Below are 24,199 nucleotides of genomic sequence, written 5' to 3' on the forward strand. Positions count from 1 at the left end.
GTAGAGCCAGCACTTTGGGAGGCCATGGCATGTGGATCGCTTGAGGTCAGGAAGTTCAAGACCAGCCTGACCAACATGGTGAAACCCCATCTCGACTTAAAATACAAAAATTAGCTGGGCATGATGGTGTGTGCCTATAATCCCAGCTACTCAGGAGGCTGAGGCAGGAGGATTGCTTGAACCTGGGAGGCAGAAGTTGCAGTGAGCTGAGATGGAGCCATTGCACTCCAGCCTGGGCAACAAAAGCAAAACTCCTTCACAAAAAAAAAAAATTTTTTTAATTTATTTCTAAAGTCCCAAAAGACCTCTGCAGTTTTACCCAGATAAATAGTAAAAGCAAAGTCACCTTGCGGATATAAGCCTGCAGTCCTTTGACCCCGTACATCCTAAATACAAACCACATTTTCAAAGAGCGAAATCTTCGGCCCAGTGGTATCTGCCAGTGCTGAAATCAAAGATGAAACGGAGCATCAGTGAGGAAGATATTAAAAGCCGGCTCCCTTTTCAGCTCACCGGCTCGCCTGTTTCTCTTGGAGGCAGCCGATTCCCTGGCAGCCACCCTGCTCCCTCTACCATGGCTGGTCTTGAATAGCAACGCCCATGGTGGTGTGGGCAGGGGCTTTCTTTGCAACTCTCCAAGAGAGAGGAGGACCGACAGGGACTGTTGACCTGGGAGCCCGCACTGTTCGTTGTTTTCACTCAAAAGATGTTTGTGGACATCACAGTAGGGCCAGACCCTGGGCTAAGCTCTGAGGTTCCATGGTAAACAAACAGGTTCGGAAACATGGCCCCACCCCCTGCGAGCTCACCATCCAGTGGGGACAAGGGGGTGATTTTCATTGATCTCTTGCCTACGAGGAAGGAGGGACCCTGAACCCACTCTCGTCTGCCATTTCCACCCTGGTTGTTCTGGCACCGTTTTCTAGAGCAATGCTGGTCCCCTTTTGGTCCCACTGATCACCATGGAGTGACCCCAGACCGCTCACCAGAAAACACAATGTGTGTCTGCGCACTGGTGCTCCAGAAGCTTTCCTACTCCTTCCCCTCTTTCCCCCAGACCTCGTCAGCTGAATGGCCCCCACACGTTCTGAGGGATGGAGATGTGGTGAGGTGAATAGGAGAGGACCGGGAGAGGGGGCTGCTGGGAAGTGAGCATAGCAGCACTGTGTGGTCATTTTAACAGTCATATTCTATTTGAGCTACAAAGCAGATGCCGAGGAGAGCTGAGCCAGCTCCCTGCTGGGCCTGGGTGACACAGTGCAGCCAGGTGTGACACCCAAGCTCAGCCAGGCCATCTGCGGGTGGGGTTGCTCAGCCGGAGTCCTGAATCCTGCACTGCTCTCAATAGGAGGGCTCACAGGTGGTTTTAAAGTGTGGATGGAGGCCGGGTGCAGTGGCTCACGCCTGTAACCCCAGCATTTTGGGAGGCCAAGGCAGGTGGATCACCTGAGGTCAGGAGTTCGAGATCAGCCTGACCAACATAGTGAAACCCCGTCTCTACTAAAAATATAAAAGTCAGGCTGGTGTGGTGCATGCCTATAATCCCAGCTACTTTGACAGCTGAGGCAGGACAATCACTTGAACCCAGAAAACAGAGGTTGCAGTGAGCCAAGATTGCACCATTGCACTCCAGCCTGGGCAACGGAGTGAGACTCCGTCTCTAAATAAATACATAAAACAAAGTGTGGGTGGAATGAACAGGTGGCAGCTAATTTTGGACACAAGAGAAGCAGCTGAAGGGCCCAGAGCCAGGGTTCTACAGGAGCTTCTCAGGTCAGAAGGGACCCAGCCTCAGACTCAGGCATTCAGCATGGTTCCTCCGAGTTGTACGCCAGGCCCTGCCAAGTGTGTTGACGTATCATCTCCATTGAGCTTTCTAGCAGCACTGTAAACAGGGGTTTGGATCCCCTCATTCTTGGAGCGAAAGCAGGTGTGGAGAGTGACTTGTCCAATGTCACTGAGCTGGCATGCGGCAGAACCTGAGCCGAACCTGCACACACAGTTGTCTGCTAATCAGCACTGAGTTTTCAAACTGCTGGGATGCTCAAGAACTAAGCTAACTTGTCTTTTTGGGAAATCTAAAAGAAGAATCCCTTACCACGCCACTAACTGGCTGACTCTCTACCTATCAGACAGTAAAGCGACGCTTCCTTGCCAGGGTTCAGTATGGGTGCTGCACTCCAAAATCATTCCTCGGCCAACCTCCTACAAATTAAAATATGGTTTTGTCTATCATTTGGAAAAATACCAAGGTAAACTTAATTTCTGTGGTCCTGGAGTGAAAACACACACCATCTAATTGAATGCTCACTCAAATGTGGCTCGAAATGCTGTCAAGATCTCTCCAGAGGCACTGTCCCCTCCCGCAACATGCTCCTGGGGAGCAGTAGATGGGAGGACCATGAGCCATGTGGGCTGTGGTCCCTGTGGACCCAGCCTCACCTCCTGCCAGACTGAGTTCCCAGAGAAAAGAAAAGACAGGGATCATTTGCCATTTTATTCCCAGCCCCACGCCAGCACCTGGCGGGGCTCGGAGCGGCCAGCCCACATTCTGTGAAAGATTGTTGATGGACATACTTAAACAAATCAGGAGAAAAACCCGTTTGACCCTCACTCATGCATCCAGCTAAAAGGAATCTGCACATAGAAGACAATTCGTATTTGACGCTTCCCGGGCATCAGATGAGCTGTTTCCTGGTACTTTTTCCTCCACAATTGACCATTTTTAAAAGTGCATTTTGTCCCACTTTTGATAAGCCATCAACATCCTCCAGAGGATGCAGTTTACTCATCCAAACAGCGTGAAGGACTGCGTGGCTCAGTGGCCTGTGACCCAGGTCTGTGGTCCTATCTTTCAATAGGTTCAGCAAACGTTTTAACTTTTCTGAACCTCTGTCTCCTCCCCTATGAAATAGGCATAATGATGCCTGCTTTGCACACTGGAGGCAAATGGTGCTATCTTACATCTTCAGGGTGCCATTCACCATCAGAAAGAACACAGAGCGCCTTTGCCAAGCCTGGTGTCCTGAACAGCCTTCTCCTGGGACTAACACTCCAATCTCGTGTCCTCATCCACTGGCGGAGGACAGAACTACCAGTGCCTGCTCATCCTTTTCACCCCACCCTACACACCCCCACTGGCCTGGTAGGGAGCCCCCTGTCCAGGGGTCTTCTCCTTTAGCCTGATGGCTCTGACAGCCTTAGGTTTGGGTTTCCAACCTCTTTGAACAAAATGACAATGTCTATGATATTCCTTCCCATTCCCTGCTGAGTCCAGCAAAGCAAATGCTCTGGGGACATTTGCCTGGAATTCACATTACAGGTGGGAATCATAGAGGAGCCTGAGAGGTGCATGTGAGGAGAGAGGGAAAGAGGGCACTCCACTGTAGCTAAAATAGCGGCACAGAGAAGATGCTGGGAAATATGGCCAGGGATCTCCCTGGGTGGTGGCAGATGGACAGGGTCCAGTGAGAGGCAGTGACACTTGTGCCTGCACCCAGGGATAGAAAGAGCAAAGCTGGGGTGAGAGGTGCCCCTCGGGCTCTGCATGCCAGGGTCTCTGAGGCTGCTCCCATACTCACACCCGGCCAACTTATGTGTGCTTTCTCAGTGGCTGCCCAGGGCTATCCCCACATGGCCACTCCTGCTTCCTGGGGCTGGTGTGCTGAGGCCTCATGCCTGCGCCTCGTGTTTAGAAGCCTCTCTGCTCCAGAACAGCTTCCACCCTCTGCATTCCATCTTTCATAAGGTTTATTCCTTTGTCCCCTCATCAGCCATGAAATATTGGCTGTGAACATGTGATGCACCATCTCTGTCTCTCTCAGGGACACAGTAGCACAGAAGGCCAATTGCCGCAGAGGGCCTCCCAAGCCTGCTGGATGCCAGTGGGGTCGGGCTGCTATGGTGCTTCCCACCTCCCTGGATTTATTTAGAAGCAGCAGGCAGCCAAACAAGAGCTGTCCCCACACCGCTCCTGACTCAGGCGCTGCCAGCCATGGCAGGGACCTCAGCATCATCACCTGCCACAAGCAGCAAGAGGCGATCTGGTGGGCAGAGGACTAGCGAAGGACTTGGGGTATGTCCTCTTGGGCCACAAATGGGCAGCCTGGAGGATCGATGTGTCTCAGGTGTGTTTCAGAAGAGACATCAGGGCCTGCATGATCTGTGCCTCTGTCTCCCTCAGTGGCTGGGAGTCCTGGAGGCGGCTTTGGGCCTCACTCATCTCTGAGTAGCTGCAGGAGCAGCTCATAGCTCCTGGTTGGAAAGGGAGTGCCAGTCTAGGGGCTGCCTTGAGATGGGGTGAAAGAGATCCAGGTCTCACAGCAGGACCAACAGGGTGGGGGGTACAGGGGTCGCTCAAAGGATGCTTTGAAAGTAGGGCTGGAGCACAGGTTGCTGAGGCTTGACCTTTCCTTAACTGAGGCCAACAGCTTTCATTAAGCTAGTAGAGATAACTAGTTGAAGCGACAGAAGGACAAATGCTTTCCAATGAATGCATGGCCCATCAAGGCAAGGTGAATGGTGGGCTCAAGTCTTCTGGATTGGCAGTGGGGAAAGGGGATGCAGCTTGAGGTGCTGGGAGAATAAGGCCCAGCACTAAGGACAGAAGGGGACAGAAAGACAGGGATCAGACTCTTTCCTCACCCCATGAGGGACAGGGACTGGCGGTAGAGGGAGCAGGATGAAGAGCGTAGGGTTGGGGAGAAGCAGTGAGCCTTGAGGACCAGAAGGGCCCTGGCTGGTGCAGAAAAACAGACTGGGAAAGTGCCAAGAGAGCCCTGCCACCTCTGCGGTTCTGCAGGCGGTTGCCAGTACAGATCTGTGATTCTCGATGAATGGTAGAGACTGTCTGAGGAGGTCCTGTTCCCTGAGCTGCTAGATGCGGGCAGAGCTGAAATGGTTCTTGCCTTGGGCAACTTAACATAAACCAGCATTTCTGGGGATGGTGCCCCAGGCCTTTGAAAGACAGTGCCAAATGTATTAAAAAGGACTTTGGTTCCTAGAAGACTTGTTAGTCAATATGGAGCTTTGTTTGTTTGATTTTTTGAGACAGAGTCTTGCTCTGTCGCCAGGATAGAATTGCAGTGGCACCATCTCAGCTCACTGCAACCTCCACCTCCCAAGTTCAAGCAATTCTTCCACCACAGCCTCCTGAGTAGCTGGGATTACAGGTGCACGCCACTGTAATATATATATATATTTATATATTTTTTTTTTTAGTAGAGACAGGGTTTCACCTTGTTGGCCAGACTGGTCTTGACCTTGTGAACCACCCACCTTGGCCTCCCAAAGTGCTGAAATTACAGGCGTCAGCCACTGCACCCACCCATGAATATGGAGTTTTCAGCAAAGCTTGTTATTTTATGTGTCATGTGACATGGTGTCAGGCCTTTTTTTCTAATGATATCTAAGCTGGGAAGGAAAACATTAAATAATAATAAAAGACATGAAGTGTTTGTGCCTGTGCTCGTCACCCCATTTTCAGTCTCATGCAGCAGGAAACAGCTCATCAGCCGCAGAAAGCTGGATGTGCCAGATGTCCACTGCCCAGTCATTTAGGGAAGCAAGGAATTTCCCAGCAAAGTAGTTAAATAACAGGGAAATAATCATACCACATAGCACAGGGTTCTGCGTGGCCTTTCTGTACTTACTAAGGCTGCAGAGGAGTGGAGAAGGCATCGCAATGTTAGTTTCAGTGCCGTGAGAATCAGCTGCAGTGTGGTCGGTGCAGCACGTGGCCCTCATGCAACATGAAGTCTGAGAAAGGCCACGAACAAGAGGAGGAGGAGGACACACAGGCCACGGCAGTGTGAGGATGCAAGGTCAGGCTGAGCCGGGCCTCTAGTTGTTTTTAGTATTATTGTCATGTTTTCCCTTCAATAATAACTTTCTAGGCCGGGCACAGTGGCTCACGCCTGTAATCCCAGCACTTTGGGAGGCCGAGGCGGGTGGATCACGAGGTCAGGAGGTCGAGATCGTCCCGGCTGACAAGGTGAAATCCCGTCTCTACTAAAAATACAAAAAATTAGCTGGGCATGGTGGTGCACCCCTGTAGTTCCAGTTCCTCAGGAGGCTGAGGCAGTAGAATTGCTTGAATCCAGGAGGCGGAGATTGCAGTGAGCCGAGATTGCGCCACTGCACTCCAGCCTGGGCGACAATGTGAGACTCTGTCTCACAAATAATAATAATAATAATAATAATAATAACTTTCTAAAAGATAAGTCAGATTGTCAATTGTGATTGATATGAAAGTTTTAAATGGCATCATCCATGGGTCTTCCCACTGTGCCCTTATGCTTATGTGCACACACTCTGGCCTTTCTCCATAGGTGTGGAGCTGGGAGGTCCCAAGCAAGCTTTGCCAAAACTGTCCTTGAACCAGCCTTGATGGCTTGGGAAGGTTTACTGGTGCTCCCCACATCCTGGCTCACAGCTGTCAGAGGAAGAAGGAAAGCTACACATGCCTGTGAGGGGCAGCGCCTGCTGGGTCATTATCACACCGGCTGCTGACAATACCACTTGCACACGCCTCTGTCGGGAAATAGCAGCCCCTGCTTTGATGATGTCTGGTGCCCATGATGCCTGAACAGAAAGAACTGGACACAGGTCATATATTTTTTTTTTAAATGGAGTGTCACTCTGTCACTCAGTCTGGAGTGCAGTGGTGTGATCTTGGCTCATTGCAACCTTCGCCTCCCAGGTTCCATCAATTCTCCAGCCTCAGCCACCCGAGTAGCTGGGATTACAGGTGCCTACCACTATGCCTGGCTAGTTTTTGTATATTTAGCACAGATGGGATTTTATCACGTTGGCCAGGCTGGTCTCAAACTCCCCACCTCAGGTGATCCACCCAACTCGGCTTCCCAAAGTGCTGGGATTACAGACATGAGCCATCGCACCTGGCCACAGATCATCTCTTGATGACAGAAGATAGCCAGCTCTGCGGCCACACCTCTCTCCTCACTGAGTTTCACCCTACCTCTTGGGTTCTATTTTTTTGATAACCCTTGCAGCACTGCCTTTGGTTACAGATTTCTTTCCAGACTAACACTAGGACAACGTGGCATTTTCAAAGTATGCCTCATTCAACATTTGTGGCAAATAAAAAGGAGAGTGGACCAATGCATTTGAGACCAGGCTGCCGAGATGACTGGCCCCACCTGGGAACGTTTTATGTTCCCCAACTCTTTACTCTCCCACTGCCCCCACCTGTGCAGCCCCAGGCACACAGCAGTGCAGGGCAGAGGGGACCTTTCCTTCCAGAGGAATGGGGACAGAGGCTCCTTCTCCATCCCCAGGAGTGAAGTCCAGGCTTTGCCCTCCTCACCTGAGACCTCTGACTGGGGGGCTCAGCAGAGCTGCCCACCACCTGGCAGGACCCCACTAATTTGTCAGTTAGGACTCAGTTAGAAGGTGCCCACCAGTGCTGATCATGAGAGTGGAGGAGGGGATGCATGACAGCCGCAGAGGCCCCCAGGACTCCATTGGCATTTGAGATTACAGTGGTATCTCTCACTTACCCGGTAGTCAGTGATAAATCCTGGAGAAAAGAGAAAGAAAAAGAAACTGTTAGATTTGTTGATCACATGCTAATCCTTTTCATCTTCCAGGTAAATTTCTTGTGTCTTCCAAGCCAGAAATAAAACTGCCTAAAGGCTGGATCTGGGTGTTCTTTGTGGCACTTCCCAGGATAACATATTCAAGGGAAGTCCCCTGAGAACAGGATGCCCAAATCACAAATCGGAAATGTTACACTCTTATTAGACCCCCATTCGTTTTGCTTTCTGCAGTTACATAGCATGAACATCTGAGGTTTCATCTAGAGCCCAGTAGAGAGTTAACATTCAGATCACGTAAATTGCCCATCATTCATTTATTCATGCATGGGAAGGTGAATGCGTGATATACGGAGTGATAAGAATATTTTCTAAAGAAGAGAATGAAGCTCTTAGTGGGAGTATTCATCTCTCTATCCGTGGATATTAGCAGATCTTAGTTCAGTATCTGGGACAGAGCAGATAATCAGTGAGTGTCTGTTGAGTGTTTTAACATCCGGGATTCGTTGGCTCCACACTGGTTATGAAAAATGTTTGCTTTGCCTTTGAACCTCCCCTCATGCCTAAAGAACCCTGGATGTGGGCTCATAGATGGGAGTTTCCATTAATACAGGTGATCCTGCACAAGGCATCAGGTGAGGATTCTGACAACGTGCTGCAATCCTACTGCACAGATCTGTAGAGAAGGGAGTCTCGTGCTCTGAGAGAAGATCCAAGAATGTGGGCTGGACCAGGCACTTCGGTGTCCCCTACTTCCCCCGCCAACAGGGGCTGGGACAAGCTGTTCACCTAATACAACCCATGCCCCACCCTGCGCTGCATCCACTGCACAGGAGTGTCTACGTTGTGTTCACAAGAACATCTGAAGTCACCACGTGGTATCATTCTCTGACTGCCATCTGGCTGCCAGGAGAAAATAGGTATTTTCTCCATTAGCATAAAAAGTGGCAGTGCTGGGAGGAGATGCAGGACCTCCACCCCCTATTTTATGGGTGACCCTGAGACAGAAGCCCAAAGCCACACAGCCTATCTCAACCCATAACCAGCAGCCATGCAGCCTCTCATTAGTAAGGGAGCTTGCTATACAAGCGTAACATCAGCAGCAGCGTTCTACAATGATTCACAGAGACCAATACAAATGAAACAGCACCCAACAGAGTGCATGCAGGCTGCACTCAGTAAGAAATTGTCAAGGCCGGGTGCAGTGGCTCACACCCTCCTAACTTGAGACCTCCCACTGGGGGGCTCAGCAGAGCTGCCTGCACCCAGCAGGACCCCAGTAATTTGTCAGTTAGGACCCAGTTAGAAGGTGTCCACCAGTGCGTGCTGATCATGAGAATGTGGGAGGAGACGGGTGACAGCCACGGAAACCCAGCACTTTGGGAGGCCAAGGCACGCAAATTGCTCAAGCTCAGGAGTTCAAGACCAGCCTGGGCAACATAGTGAAACCCCGTCACTTCCAAAAAAAAATACAAAAAATTATCCGGGCCTTGTGGTGAATGTCTGTGGTCCTAGCTACTTGAGAGGCTGAGGTGGGAGGATCACTTGAGCCTGGCAGGTGGAGGCTACAGTGAGCCAAGGTTGTACCACTGTACTCCAGCTTGGGTGACAGAGCGAGACCCTGTCTCCAAAAAGAAAAAAAATGTGAAACAACCAGATGATCACCATGAATGAAAATGAGGGAATGCCATACCTTTTTAATGTCTATTACTGTACCATCTGATATGGTAGCTACTAGCCACATGTGGCTGTTGACATTTAAATGTAAGGAAATTAAAACTAAAGAAAATTAAACTTTAGTTCTGCAACAGACGAGCCACATTTCAAGCGCTTCGTAGCCACATGTGGACTGGTGGCTGCCATATTGGGTGATGCAGAATTATAGATTTCCCTCATCGCAGAAACTTCTACAGGACAGAGAAGCTGGAGGCTCTCAGTAGAAGAATTCAGATACAGTGTCTAATTAGTCCAAGTTCCTATCTGCTTCTCCATGAATCTGCTTCCTCATGGACGAGTGAAGAACTGGCCCAATTTAGAAGCTTCCTTGCACAATTCTTTACTGTTAACATAAAAAATGGCAAACCTCTTAGCCAGCAATTTCCTGTGACAATGATTTTACTTGAACTGTGGACTACTTAATAGGTCTCAGGTGCCTCGTAAGACATAAAACTTCATGAGATACACGCAGGAAGGGCAGCTTGTAAATTGGTAATTGATAAGTGGTGCAGAGTTCAAACAATGCATCGAACAAGACTGGTAAGAGATACAGCAATAGCCAGGTGCAGTGGCTCAAGCCTGTAATCCCAGCACTTTGGGAGGCCGAGGCGTGTGGATCATGAGGTCCAGAGATCAAGACCATCCTGGTCAACATGGTGAAACTCAGTCTCTACTAAAAATACAAAAAATTAGCTGGGCATGGTGGCGCGTGCCTGTAATCCCAGCTACTCAGAAGGCTGAGGCAGAAGAATTGCCTGAACTCAGGAGGCGGAGGTTGCAGTGAGTCGAGATCGCACCATTGCACTCCAGCCTGGGTAACGAGAGCGAAATACCTTCTCAAAAAAAAAAGAAAAGAAAAGAAATACAGCAATATATTAGCAACATTTGCATTTGAGTGGTGGGATTATGGGCATTTTCTGGCCCAGCATTGACTCTGTTTTCCAAATGTACATCTCTAGTAATAAAGGACACATCTTCAAAGCCTATGTGACTGGTGTAACCACCTTCCCCCCTCACCAGCATTCTGACAGAATTTTCAGTTATCAAACAAGAAACTTTTGCTTATTTTGGTTCTAGTTCAATGCCTACCATTAATTGGCCAGATACACTGGCCCACCTTAAATGAGATGACATACATGAAGTGCATTCCCTGCTGTGGCTCTGGAGCAGCCTGTGTCCCCCGATGCCACTTGATCACTGCCCGCTGGTCCCCTCCCTGCTAGACGTTGCAGGTAGGTGCTGAGCCTCCTTGGCTCTCACCAGCACCAGGCCTACTGACCAAATGACTTAGGCACACCTTTGTGTGCTGCTCTGAGCCTTGGCTTCATCTTATTTTCTCTGCCCTCACCAACCCTACTCAACCTCCTTCGTCTACTTTGCTTCCTTGTGGTGTTGGCGGAAAGCGATGCAAAGCCTTTTTATAAAGACATAAAATTATTTTATTAAAGATGTTTCCTTATCTGCAGGAGGTGTGCAGGCCCATGTTAATATCCCCTGGCTGTGAGCACCTGCCCCTGCTCCTGCGCTGAGCCGGGAAGGTTCTCGGTGCTTCTAGAGTGGAAGCGTCCCCCAGGGAGCCACCCCAGGCCTTTTAACCAACCCACAGGGAATGGGCTGTGAGGGGAAATCTACGGAGCACCCGGCTCTTCTGCTGGAGCCTCCTTGGACATGGACAGTCTTCCCCTAATTCCCAGGCACCTCCAGGGCAGCTCTGAGAGGAACAAGACCAGAAACACTCCACAGACAGCAAGCTCACAGCTTACCTGAATCCTGATGGCTGTGCTTCAGGTAAGTGGGATCCAGTCTAAAGGCATTTGCTAAGTCTGCTCTCTTTTTCACCCTGGTTTTAGAGAACAAATGATAGGGCTGGTAACTAAGCACCCTAGACAAGACCCTCTCTCCACTTAGCTCAGCTCAGGCACCTGCTTCTGGCCCTGCCCTGAACACCACTCTGCCTTCACTCCCTGTCTCTGCTCCAAGTACCTGGGGAGGGAGTCTTAGAATAAAATATAAGTATTTGGTCTTAGTTGCAGGTTCCTGGTACACAGCTCCTAAAACCCTTGAGATCTCCCAGTGATGAGTGTGTTTTGCATGTTAATAAGACAACTGGGGGCTGGGGTCTCCTCGATGGCTTCCAATCTCCAGGGAGGGTAGGGGCTGGAGATGAGTTGGCCAGTGATTTAACCAATCATCCCCACTGAATGAAACTCCATTCAAAACTCCTAAGTGGCAGGGTTGGAGAGCTTCTGGGTTGGTAAATGTTTCATGATGCCAGAATGGTGGCATACACAGAGAGGGCCTGGAAGCCACATGACCTACCACCCCACCCATACCTTGCCCTGGGCAGTTCTTTGCTTGTACTCTTTATAACCTGTTATCCTAAGTAAAATGCTTCTTTTGAATTCTGTGAGTTGGTCTAGTAAGTAACCTGGTGCAGGGGTTATGGGAACCCCCCGACTTTGTAGCCATGGTGGACAGAAGTGTGGGTAACCCAGAGACCCAACATTCAGGCTTGTGAGACTGAGCCCTTAACCCTGTGGAGTCTGACGCTACATCGGGGTAGTTACAGTCAGAATAGGGGCGAGTTTAGGACACCCAGCTGGTGTCTGCAGAGTTGGAGAATTGGTGTCGAGAGGGAAAATCACACAGGTTAGCTTTTGCTCCTCTCTTTCCAGGGACAGTACCGTATGTGTGTGGGTGTGAAAATCCTGAGGAGTAATGAGAGAGAAGGCCAGGATGCCCCGGGCTGCAGACGGGGTCCTCTCCCACCTGTCTGCACATGGCTCACTCACACAGGTAGTCATTCTGCATAACTCGGACCCAAACTCAGGCTGGGCTTTGAAGGGCCTGTGCTTTATGGTAACTGCCATTGCTCTGCTTCATTGGCAGGGTGGTGACACCATTGCAAAGCAATTTTGTGGCAAATAAAGTATCCTAAGGGCAAACTAGAGAAGAAATGTTAATCTGACAGTAGCTTAGGCTTGAAAAGAAATATCATGTGAGAATCCCCGAAAGACAGAACCCGGTGAGCATGAAATAGGATGCCAGGATGTGGTTTACCAAGGAAGTGTGAGAGAGGCTGGATTCATCTGTCAAAGGTCATTGAGGCTTTCTTTTTTTAAGGGCAAAGACAGACAAGGTCAGTAGGGATAATAAGCTGAATAGTGTATATTCTTTCTTTGACTTGTGGAAGAAAATCTACGGCACCTAATTTTGTATGTGTATGGGAATTTTTTTGCACCATCGGCATTTTATGAGGAGCCGCTGGTTGCTGTTGGGGGAGGGTGCGCGGTGGTCCTTTGGGTCTCTGCATTAGAGAAAGCTCTGTGCCTAGCCTTAGGGAGAGGGGACCAAGAGGGATGTGAATACCTATGGCTATCAGCACGACTCTGCCCTTTGTTCATGAAGACCACTTTCCCTTCTCAGTTCTTTAATGTAAAATATTTTGCACTAATTAAAGCCATACAAAAAGATGTAAAGAATAAATCACCACTCACTCCTTGTGAAATAAAACTTAAATTATAGGTATTAATGAAGGTTACATATTCCTGCCCCTCCCTGCTTCCTCTCCCTGCCCCACACAAGAGGCTGCAAGGCTGACGTTGGGCTTCTATTCTTATGTAGCTCTACAAAATTTTCTCTCCAGATCCCTAAGCAATCTACATTATTTCACACACTGCTAAACATACCATAACATAAACTTAAGACATATTGTCATAAATGTTATAATTCTATGCATGTTTCTATGATTTGCTTTTTTATCCAAAAATAGACCTATGAGTTTCACATTCATTCTTGCACAGAGCTCTTGCTCAGTCATTTGTATGACCTCATGGGAGTTTAGTGCATGCACATATCCCAATCCATTCATTCTATTATTTCCCATTTATTGATAGTCAAACTACACTGCTGTGAACATGTGACCATCCCTGTGTATACCTCCTGGAGCCCCTAGCGCCACTGCCCATCAGCCATATATCTGCCAGTGGAATAGCACAAGGTGAGCTTCGTTAAGGCTAGAGGAAAACATCTACAGCCCTCTCAATAGCACCAAATCAGTCTCACAATGAGAGAGCTCCTCTTCTTCCATATCCCGGCCAACGTTCAGTATGAAGAGACTATTGTCAACAACCTGTAGTATTTCACTGGGATTTCCATTTCCATTTCTGATTACTAAGGGGGGTGAGTAACTTCACATTTATTAAGCACCTCTGTTTCCTCCTTGGTAAATAATTTTTTGTTCATTTTTCTATTAGATTACTTGTCTTCATCATATTGAACCGCAACAATTCTGTAAATATTGGGAGCCTTCACTGGAATGTGTATGGCCTGTTTCTGGCTCTCTTGGCCTTCCAATCTGCTCTACCTGTCTGTGCCCGCACTGAGCTGCATGAGCTCAGTCGTGGTTGCTTTACACACACATAGATATTTGAGGAGGCAACTTTCTCACTACATTTTTTTCACAATTATCTTGGCTATTCTTGCCCCATATAAATATTATGCCAGCCAGGATATTTATTAGCACTCTGCTGAAGTCTAATATTGAGTCTTCCTCTTTATCAATGTATCAGTCCATTTAGTTATGACTTCTCTAATGACTTCCAAAAAAACCGTAGACTTTTCTCCATATAAATCTGAACAGGTTTTGATATATTTGTTCACATTAACCTTCTATATTTTCTTGCTATTATAAAGAGTATTCCTCTTATAAACATTAGACTTACTGTTTAAGGTAGATGTAAAAAAAATGCAAGCTTAAAAATGTCAGTGTGTCTAGACATCTTGCTGGGTTCTTTTATTAATAATACTTTGAGGACTCTCTTTTTATTGCGATTACATCATCCGACAATAATGAGAGTTTTATGTCTTCCATTCTGATCCTTACATGTTTACATCTTCATCTTTTTTTTTTTACTATGGAGGTTAGGAAAATCCAATGTTGAACGGAAGTGGAGATGATTTTTTCCTGATTTTAAGGGGAGTGCTTCTAACATTTCACCGTTCAGTCTAAGTTCACTATGATTTTGGTAGTTAACTTTTATCAGATTAAGAAAGTTCTCTACTGTTCCTATTTTGCTAAGACTTTTTGTCCTGCACTGCTGTTGACTTTTATCTAATGCTTTTTCTGCATCTAATGTGATAACTTTTTCTCCTTCACTGTTAACATGGTGAATGGCATTTTAAAATCTTCTAATATTAAAACATCCTGGCATATCCAGATTAAACACAGTTTGGTGATGGCATACTGTATTTTTTAAAATATTATTGAATTTTATTTGTGAATGTTTGACTTAGAATTTTGACACTTAGTTTGTAAGACTGTTTCATAGTTTTTCTGTCTCAGCTTCTCATTTGGTTTTAGAATCAAATTGAGACTGGCTTCATGATATAGGAGGCGCTGTGGCCTCTTTTGCTGTTCTCTGTGAATTACACTTATGATTGGACTGATAAGTTTCTGCAGTTTAGAATACTCACTGTTTAAGAATTTGGGTATTTCTGTTGTATGAAAATTTAACTACTGACACATTGTATTAGCAGTAAGATTTTCCAGGTTTTCCATTTACTCTTGAGTTAGTTTGGTGTCACGTTTTGTTGCAGTTACTGTACATGTGTGTTTATGGGCAGTTCTTGGCATGATGTTATGCATAATGCCCCCTTACGATTTTGGGAACTCTCTGAAGTATCTGTAATTATGCCTTTTTAATTTTCTACTAGAGGTTATCTGGGTCTTCTCATTATTTTATTTTATTTTATTTTATTTTATTTTATTTTATTTTATTTTATTTTTTAGAGACAGAATCTCGCTCTGTTGCCAGGCTGGAGTGCAATGGCGCAATCTCGGCTCACTGCAATCTCTGCCTCCTGGGTTCAAGAAATTCTCCTGCCTCAGCCTCCCAAAGTGCTAGGACTACAGGCACACACCACCATGCCCAGCTAAGTTTTGTATTTTTAGTAAAGACGGGGTTTCACCGTGTTAGCCAGGATGGTCTCGATCTCCTGACCTCAAGATCCGCCTGCCTCAGCCTCCCAAAGTGCTGGGGTTACAGGTGTGAACTACCATGCCCAGCCTCTTCTCTTTATTTTTAACCCATCTTTCCAGAGGTTGTTTATGTAATTAGGCAGGTCAACTAACAACATCTGGCTTTGTCATCCTTTCTGCTGGGTCTTTTTTTGTGTATTTTGTTACATTTCTTAACTCTTACTATTTTCTTCCTTTTACTTCTTGAAGGTTTATTTTGTTGCTGCTTTCTAGCTTAATTTTGATACTTAGCTTATGATTTTCTGGCTTTTCTCTTTTCAATTGAAGTCTATTTTGTAGGTGCTGCGTTAGCTGCGTGTCTTTTTATTCAGTTCTCAGTATTTGCAGTTCCTCATTATACTTTATTCATTGGCCCATGCTTCCAATGGGCCTGTGGTAGTCTCCTCTTCAATATTTAGGTGCTAAATTTGCATTTCCTGGTAAGATTTGATGGATATTATAAAGAGAAAGAATTTTATGGAAACAGTTGTGCATGCATACTTGAGGACATACATGGGTGCAGGCGCGCGCGCGCACACACACACACACACACACAGAGAGAGAAACATGCTTTTGTGGCACCAGAGTCACCTCACATGGCGACCGCACCTCCATGGGCCTCTTGGTGAGGAAAGCCTCTCTCTGTAACCAGACACATTTCTAGGAGATCAGGAAAAGGACCCCTGTGTTGGGTTAAAAGCCTTAAGTTTTCTTTTTAAAAAAATCTACATTACATACTGCTCACTGAATGAGCACTCACGTTACCTCCTGGTGCCAATAACATCTATAAAACATTCAAGATACTAAAGGGTTCCCAGACCTAAGTGCAAAGAAGCCAAAAAGATAAGTAGAAAACTATCCACTAAGACTTTTGAAACAAGTTCTAGAATCAAGTCTTCATTATTACTAGAATGATTAAAACTGTTTTAAAGAAATAGAATTTTTCAAAACCTCCCAATGTAACAGAAGTGTACAAACACTATAAAATAATTCATGGCAAAATTTAACTTTGTTGGAGAAAAACAGGATAATATATGCCTTTGGTGTGTATGGAATTTGGGTCTTTCTTTGGAGATCTGAAATTAGAGCAAATAAGCTCTGGACAGAATGACTCACATTTGCATATAAAAGATTCAAAATACCAAATGAACAATAAAAAGCTTATGAACAGAATAATGAATTCATTATGAAATGTATTTACTAGGCTTATAATGATCACCAGCTTTAGAAACTTAATTATTTTGTCTATTTCAATATTTAAAGAGTACTACCAAAGTGTTTATGTTAAATTATGAACTAACCATTAGTACAATTTCATTAAACAAAAGAGAAACACTTCTAATTTTAAGCAATACGAAAAAAAAAACAGTGAAAGCAATAAAAAAATCCATTTATGTGTTGTTTATTGAATTAGTGAAATTTTAAAAGACACTCTAAAAATTCACCACTTAGAATTTTTTTGCTTAAACTCTTAGGAATCTAGTAGAATATCTGTCCTTTTGTGAATTCTGGTTCTTACAAGTGTCATTATCTGTATTCTATTGTGTTAAGGCAGATCACTTTACTGTATCATCTCTTAGACTGTCAAAATATTTATTTTTATTTCCTGATAACTGGACAGTGCAAAAAAGCCTCTGAGTAGCTTCTCAGTCCTCACTCTCCCCACTTCCTGTCACCACGTTAAAAGGCACCATTTGCTAATAGGCAGGGGAAGCCAACCTTAACCAAGCATGATTAGTGGCTCCTACCTCTTAGGTGGGGTAATAATATTGTCCAAAAAAAGCTCATGAACAGAGTCATAAATTCATTATGTAGTGTATTTGCTGTGCTCATAATGATTGTCAGTTTAATGTAGTGGTTCTAGAGGAAGGGATGCTGCTGTCCACCTACTTGTCTTTTGCTCTGAGGCTGTATATCCTGGGCTAAAATTCAAGACCACTTCCAGTGTTTACAGTGAAAATCGAGTCAATAACAGCTTGAACAAAAGTATCTCTGATTTGGGCTCATTTACACCAAAAAAAAAAACAACAGCTCTCATTCTCCAGCTTCTATATCCATAAGAAATGATTCCGATGTGTTCTGTGTGTATGTTTTTGCTCGCATGTGTGTTTGTAACATGTAAATTGCTTGCATGCATGCACTCTTGGTTTGTATACTGTCAGATACAGCACAGGCCACTGTGTCAGCAAGGCAGTGTGAAGACTGTGCACTGTGGAATGAAAAAAATAAAATTCTTTGGTGGTAAGAAAAATGGGGAAGCGGGTGTTTGGGTATAGTGAGATCAAATGAAACTGTAAGTTTCACAGGAATCAAATAAACAAATCATTAAGATTATGGAGTTTAAAATAACCTGACCTGGTTTAAATCCTTAGATAGGAGACTTATGGCTTTAGCTAGTGATTTCTTATGAGCGCTGTTATGGATCAAGTTATGTCCCCCTTCGTCCACATTCATATGTTGAAATTTCAACTCCCAGGACCTCAGAATGTGACTGACTGTATTTAAAGACAAGGCTTTTAAGAGGTGATTCAGTTAAAATGAGGTCAGATGGTGGGGACTTTGAAAGGAAAATAAAAACTTGGGACCCCAATTCACTCTGCCAAAAAGAAAAATTAAGCTCAAAGCTGAGTCACACAAGGAGCTGCCTTTCCTTTTGTTCCTAAGCAGAGAGCTAGAGATAAAAGGTACAATATCTTCACAGGTAGCTACTAAGTTCACCTGATCTTGTTGTAAAGTGGCATTTTACTGAGCGGGAGACCAATACATAATTGACGACTCCCCAACCTGCTCCTTTTCTCTCGCAACACGTGGATTACCACACCCTCCCTCTTTCCCCTCCAGACTACTTTTAATAGTCTAAATTAGGGAAAAGAACATTTTTGAAAACAGGCAAATGAAAAACTTTAAATGTATAAGATCTGCTTCTGTCTGGGACTGTTATGTCTATTTGTTCATATGAAATATGTGGAAATAATATTTCACCTCCAATTATATGAAAGAGCTCTAATTAACTGGCTTAAAGAAAAGTAAGTTTTTATCAGAAACTAGCTCAGAGGCTTTTCTGTTCACATCGTTTTAGTAATCTTTGATAAGATTAATTTGGTAAATTTAGTCTCAAAACTCTCTCCAGTAATTTGAAAACGTAAAATCATATTATATTAAATTAAGTAATCCTTGATTTTTCACTGAGAATTAGGGTTGGTAGTATATAGTAAGATGTATTTTTGGTGAATTTTATAAAGTACATGAGAATGTGTTTTTTGCTTAGGAAAATATAATTTTTCTAGTTTAGAAGACCTTTCTACTGGTGTTGAGATAAAAACCACTGTTTCTATCCAACCATTTTTTTGTAAACTGATAGTGTGTATTGATATATCATGGCTAGCGTTCTGAAGTAAAAGCTATAAGATCTTTAGTTGCAGACTGTTTATGTGTGCTTAGGTGTGTTCATGTATACACACATGTGTTTCATTATATGTTTTGGTCACAAGGTACCAAATTGGCTTAAAAATAAATGAGTACTCAGGCCAGGCATAGTGGCTCATGCCTGTAATCCCAGCACTTTGGGAGGCTGAGGCAGGCGGATCACAAGATCAAGAGATCAAGACCATCCTGGCCAACAAGGTGGAATCCCATCTCTACTAAAAAAATGCAAAAATTAGCTGGGCGTGGTGGTGTGCACCTGTAGTCCCAGCTACTCAGGAGGCTGAGGCAGGAGAATAGCTTGAACCCAGAAGATGGAAATTGCAGTGAGCCCAGATTGTGCCACTGCACTCCAGCCTGGCGCCTGGTGACAGAGCAAGACTCTGTCTCAAAAAAAAAATTTTTAAATATAAATAAATGAGTACTCATAAATTTAGTAAATAATCCAAATGCTTTTCAAGTTCATATGACTTGAATTAATCTTTAATAAACAAGCTGGCTTTAAAATTATTGGCAAAATACAATTAGGAAGTCATAAGAACTGTCAACACATTATTGTTTAGATTTATTCATTAAGTAGCTTCATATTTATCTTTGCTAAATGTTATAAGGTGTCAATATTTGGAATGAGGGCTATGAAGCCATAAATGTGGCCCAAAAGAGAATTATCTTTGTGTAATTTTTGGTAAGTAAAGAATTTAATATTGTTGGTTTAATAGCAAACAGTTAATCCTGGATTATTTGGCAAGAAGTAAAAACAAACACATTTATTTAACCTAAAGCTTTTTACATAGGTAAACACCTGAAATTTGCAGGCTATAACATTGGTTAACAGGGAAATAACTTTATATGATGACTATCAGTTTTCATAAGCAATCCGTTAAAAATTAGATTAATCAATGAATCTAATTTTTAATTGGATTAATTATAAATATGTCAATATTTTTGACAAATAATTTAGAACTTGATGTATAATTTAAAAATGACATAAAATTTAGAATCTGAAGTTGCATTAAACTAAATAATAGATATTGCTTAAATGTCTGGGTCATTTCCAATGTTAAAAAATTATAAAAAAATGTTTTTCTAAAAATAATGTGTTCTTATTAAAGAAAATAATTTTTGTCTAATTCAAAGATTATTTAAAGGTCATTTCTGAAACAAGGTAACAGGAGCCAGTGAATAAAAGAGATGCAAGAAATGTTACAAATATTAAATGGTATTTTTGGTAAGAAAGATTAAAAGAAAAATAATTTCACATGACAGAAAATGTTGTATGATAAATTTTTTGTCCTAAAATAGAATGACTGGTTATTTAAAAAAGAGGATGTCTGAGATAAAAGTCCAAGCATTCAGTAAGTGGTTTGTGTAAGTCATCATAAAGTTTGTAAAAAGAGAATTTATGAAAAAATGTTTATGTGATCAAGTTGGCTATAATCAAAAGAAAATTATTTATGATAGTCTTTCTAGAAATTGGGCTTTGACATTAAAAATACAGTCATAAACTAAAGAATTGGTTAGAACAATAAAATTTTCTTAAGGTACTAATTTAGTCTTAATAAAAATTACAAGACATTTTAATTTTCATAAACCAAAAGTTCAACTTTAATTTCATCTCACTGTTTTCAGCTTTCTCTCCCCTTCAGGGCTTGAGATAGTAACTCTTTCAACTTTTTATCAGCTCCTTTAATTTTTACCCCTCTGATTCTGACTGATGTTACAGCCTGATTTAAAATATATATATATTTCTCATTTTAAAGGTCTAAAGTGAATAGTTTTGTTTGTTTGTTTGTTTTTGAAATGAAGTCTTTCTCTGTCACCCAGGCTGGTGGCCAGTGGCACCATCTCAGTTTACTGCAGCCTCTACCTCCCAGGTTCCAGCAATTCTTGTGCCTCAGCCTCCAGAGTTGCTGGGATTACAGACACACACCACCACATTCAGTTAATTTTTGTATTTGTAGTAGAGATGGGGTTTCACCATGTTGGCCAGGCTGGATCCTAACCTCAAGGGATCTTCTGGCCTTGGCCTCCCAAAGTGCTGGGATTACCGGCATGAGCCACCACACTCAACCTAAAGCAAATGTTTTCTTCCCATATTATTTTCTAAGTTCTGTGAAATAGAAAACTTTCGCTTATGACCCAGGATGCACTCTTCCTATGTCTAACTAATTAAAGTCCTAAGAAAACTGAGATTTAAAAAAGTAAGGTTTTACATCCATATAACTTTCTGTATTGCTTCTAAAGTCCTTGTACTGTTAAGTTACAGTGACACCAAGTCCAGCTAAATCTGAAACACTGACAGCCATTAAAAGCCTCATCTTCAGACCCAGGAGAAGATGACAATCAAAATAAACTGTGCTCATGAGACACAGGGCCAGAAATTAAAACTATTCAACCTCTCTAGGCTCAGGGACTATTACAGAAGAAGTGGAAACATAAGATTGGAAGAGCTGGTTTTGAGAGATAAAATTAATCATTTCTCTATAAATTAAACACTAATATCAAAGGAACACTGATACAAGACCAGCATCTGTGTTCCTATGCCAGATTAACAAGGTTTTCTTGGGACATTAACCCATTCTTCAATTTAAAAATTATAAAAGTTCATAAAAAGATGCATGGGCCAGGCACAGTGGCACATGCCTGTAATCCCAGCACTTTGGGAGGCTGAGGTGGGTCGATCACCTGAGGTCAAGAGCTTGAGACCAGACCAATATGGTGAAACTTTGTCTGTAGTAAAAATATAAAAATTAGCCAGGCGTGTTGGTGTGCACCTGTAATCCCATCTACTCAGGAGGCTGAAGCAGAAGAATCACCTGAACCTGGGAGGCAGAGGCTGCAAGATCAGGCTCCTGCACTCCAGCCTGGGCAACAGAGTAAGACTCTGACTCAAAAAAAAAAAAAAAAGAAAACCCAAAAAACAAAAAACAACAGATTTATGGAAATTATACAGTTTGATCAAGATAATTAAAATTTAATATATTTATTTTAAAATTTGAGAGACAGATTTAATTGGCCTAATACTGTCTTTATCAGGGCTTATTGTTTAGAAAAGTAAGTCTCTTCTTTCAGAGAATAAAGGTGTTTTTCCCTTTCTTGTGAAATCTTTGAGTTATCACTTTGGCTAAATGAATGACTTATTTTTCAGTGGCCTGTGTTTGATCCTGTTCTGTCATTGGTTATTTTACCCAGGCTTTGATTGGAATGACATTTTCAGATTGCCTTGAGAAAATAAGTGTGACCTACAGAGCTAATAAAAGCCTCTTGGACAAACTGACCCCATACCTTGTCCTTCACAGGGTCCTGAACTGTGCTAAGTAAAAAAAATGTCACTTTCTAACAGGGCAAGGAAACTCAAGTTTTATGGGACCTTATCTATAGGCACAGATAAATCCTTGGCTGGGATTGAGGCTTGTGCAAAGCTCTAAATCTTAGAATCTTTATGAAAGGGTTCCAACAAAATAAATTTTTAAAAAGAGAGAGAGAGAGAGACAGAGAAAAAGAGACACACACATACACATACACAGAAAGAGAGAGAGAGAGAGAGAGAGAGAGAGAGCAGACCTATATAGCAAGTGATTACTGTTGTTGCTATCCAAATAATAAAGCCAATCATAATAGGTCTTAAATTTATTTTACAAATAAATTGGCCCTATTATAATTTTCTATTTAATAAAACTGAGAAACTGGAGAGATAAAAATTACGTTTCAAAATAAACTGTAGTACACCTGTAATTGGATTCTAGCCTTGCCTAATGTTTGTCAATTTTTATTATTTTCTACAATTTGGACTGAATTCTAAAATTTTTCCTGGCTACAATTCTCCAAAATAGTGTTCTCAGTTTTTTTTTTCTTCTTTCTTTTCTTTTTTAATGGTGATTTGAAATCACTAAAAGTTAAGCTGTACTTTTCTTAAAGCCCTGTGAACTGAAACTAGACAGTAACGATTTTGGAAGAAAATCTATTTATATAAGCAAACTACTTTCATACCTGCCTGCTGATGTCCAGACTTCAGAGTCATCTGCCCTATATCAGTTTTTCAGGACTGTTCTTTTTTTATGTCTGTTTGTTTTCTCTCTCTTCCCCCACCTATTTTTTTTTCCTTCATGGGTCATGAGACTTTACACCCTGCTAAAAAATGAGCTTTCCTAACAAGTTGGTACCTATCTGTCTAGAAATAAACTGTCTTAGCCACAAGAGCCCAGATGAAACCCAAGACCAGGGACTAATTTTCTTCTAAAATGCATTCTCTGCAAGAGTTTTTTTTAAAAAAGAAGAGCGGGAGAAATGTGAAAGGAAAATAAAAACTTGGTACTTCAATTTACTATGCCAAAGGAAAAAAATTAAGCTGAATGCTTTCATGTAAGGAGATGCCTTTCCTTTTTTTTCCTAAGCAGAAAGCCACAGATAAAAGGTTAAATATATCTACAGGTAGCTACTCTATGTTCACCTTATATAATATAAAGAGCTGATTTACTGAGCATGAAGACAAATACATCATTAACTATTCCCCTACCTGCTCCTTTCTCTCACATGACGTGGTTTCAGTAATGTGACCATACCCTCCGTTTTTCCCCTCCAGCCTGCCTTCCCCTTTATGTACTGATGGTCTCAAAATCATCTTTGGAGAAAGGCACAGACCACACCCTGTTTCTGTAATTCCTTGTTTCTCTTCTAGGAATGTCCTTAAGCTTAGCAAAATAAACATCTGAATTGATTGAGACCTGTCTCAGATACTTTTGATTAGCAGGCCTCGTGTCCTTGTAAGAGGAGGGGATTTGGACATAGATAAACAGAAGGAAGACCATGTGAGGACAGGGAGAAGATTAGCATCTGCAAGCCCAAGAGAGAGGCCTCAGAAGAAACCGGCCTGCTGATGGCTTTACCTCGGACCTCTGGCCTCTAGGGCTCTGAGAGAAACCACCTCTTGTTTAAGCTGCCTGTGAGGTACTTGGTTAAGCCAGCCCTAGCCAACTAATTAACGCAAGCACAGGGCCCCCAAACAGTAAAGATCAGCAGTTTCTGTGTTAAACCCAAATCCTTCAAAATCAGATTTCACCCCTCAACATTTGTGCCATTTGTATGGTGTCATGGAACGGAACCTTGGGTTTGGGAGAGATCTGATTTTCCCACGTACACGAAATCTCAACAAATTCTTTGACCCTTGTTCTGTCAAGAACACACCGGCTCAGTACAGAAGGAGCACATTCTCTATTATAATTTAAAAACACACTTTGTAGCCTGTCAAGCCCATAGGAAGATAAGAGGCTCCACAAGTATTGCAACCACCCTGCCCACCCCTGCCACCCACCCCAGAGGATGGGAACTAACCCCATCGCCCTTCTCTTGTGGCAGACTTCCAGGCACCACAGGCCTCTCTTGTGTCTTAGGGCTTACGTTTAATTCCTTCTACAGGCTAATCACCCTCTGTCCTCTCTCCCTTCACCAAATGGCTTCCCTGTGTGTCCTGTGTCTCTTCCCTAAG

The 24,199-nt window shown here is 43.4% G+C and overlaps 1 protein-coding gene across 4 annotated transcripts in view; it reads right to left on the minus strand.

Annotated features, from left to right (window-relative positions):
- The window catches only part of DDC (dopa decarboxylase), a 103,391-nt gene that overhangs the window by 9,328 nt on the left and 69,864 nt on the right, over positions 1-24,199 (minus strand). For all 4 annotated transcript variants that reach the window (XM_009002174.5, XM_009002175.5, XM_002751414.7 and 1 more), the window contains 3 exons: positions 11,036-11,112; positions 7,521-7,540; positions 347-445 (listed from right to left, as the gene is read on the minus strand). In XM_009002174.5, coding sequence (XP_009000422.1) covers positions 347-445; positions 7,521-7,540; positions 11,036-11,112 — 196 coding nt within the window. The remainder of the gene's footprint in view (positions 1-346; positions 446-7,520; positions 7,541-11,035; positions 11,113-24,199) is intronic.

This window comes from Callithrix jacchus, chromosome 11 (genome assembly GCF_049354715.1).
Source record: "Callithrix jacchus isolate 240 chromosome 11, calJac240_pri, whole genome shotgun sequence".
NCBI lineage: Eukaryota > Metazoa > Chordata > Mammalia > Primates > Cebidae > Callithrix > Callithrix jacchus.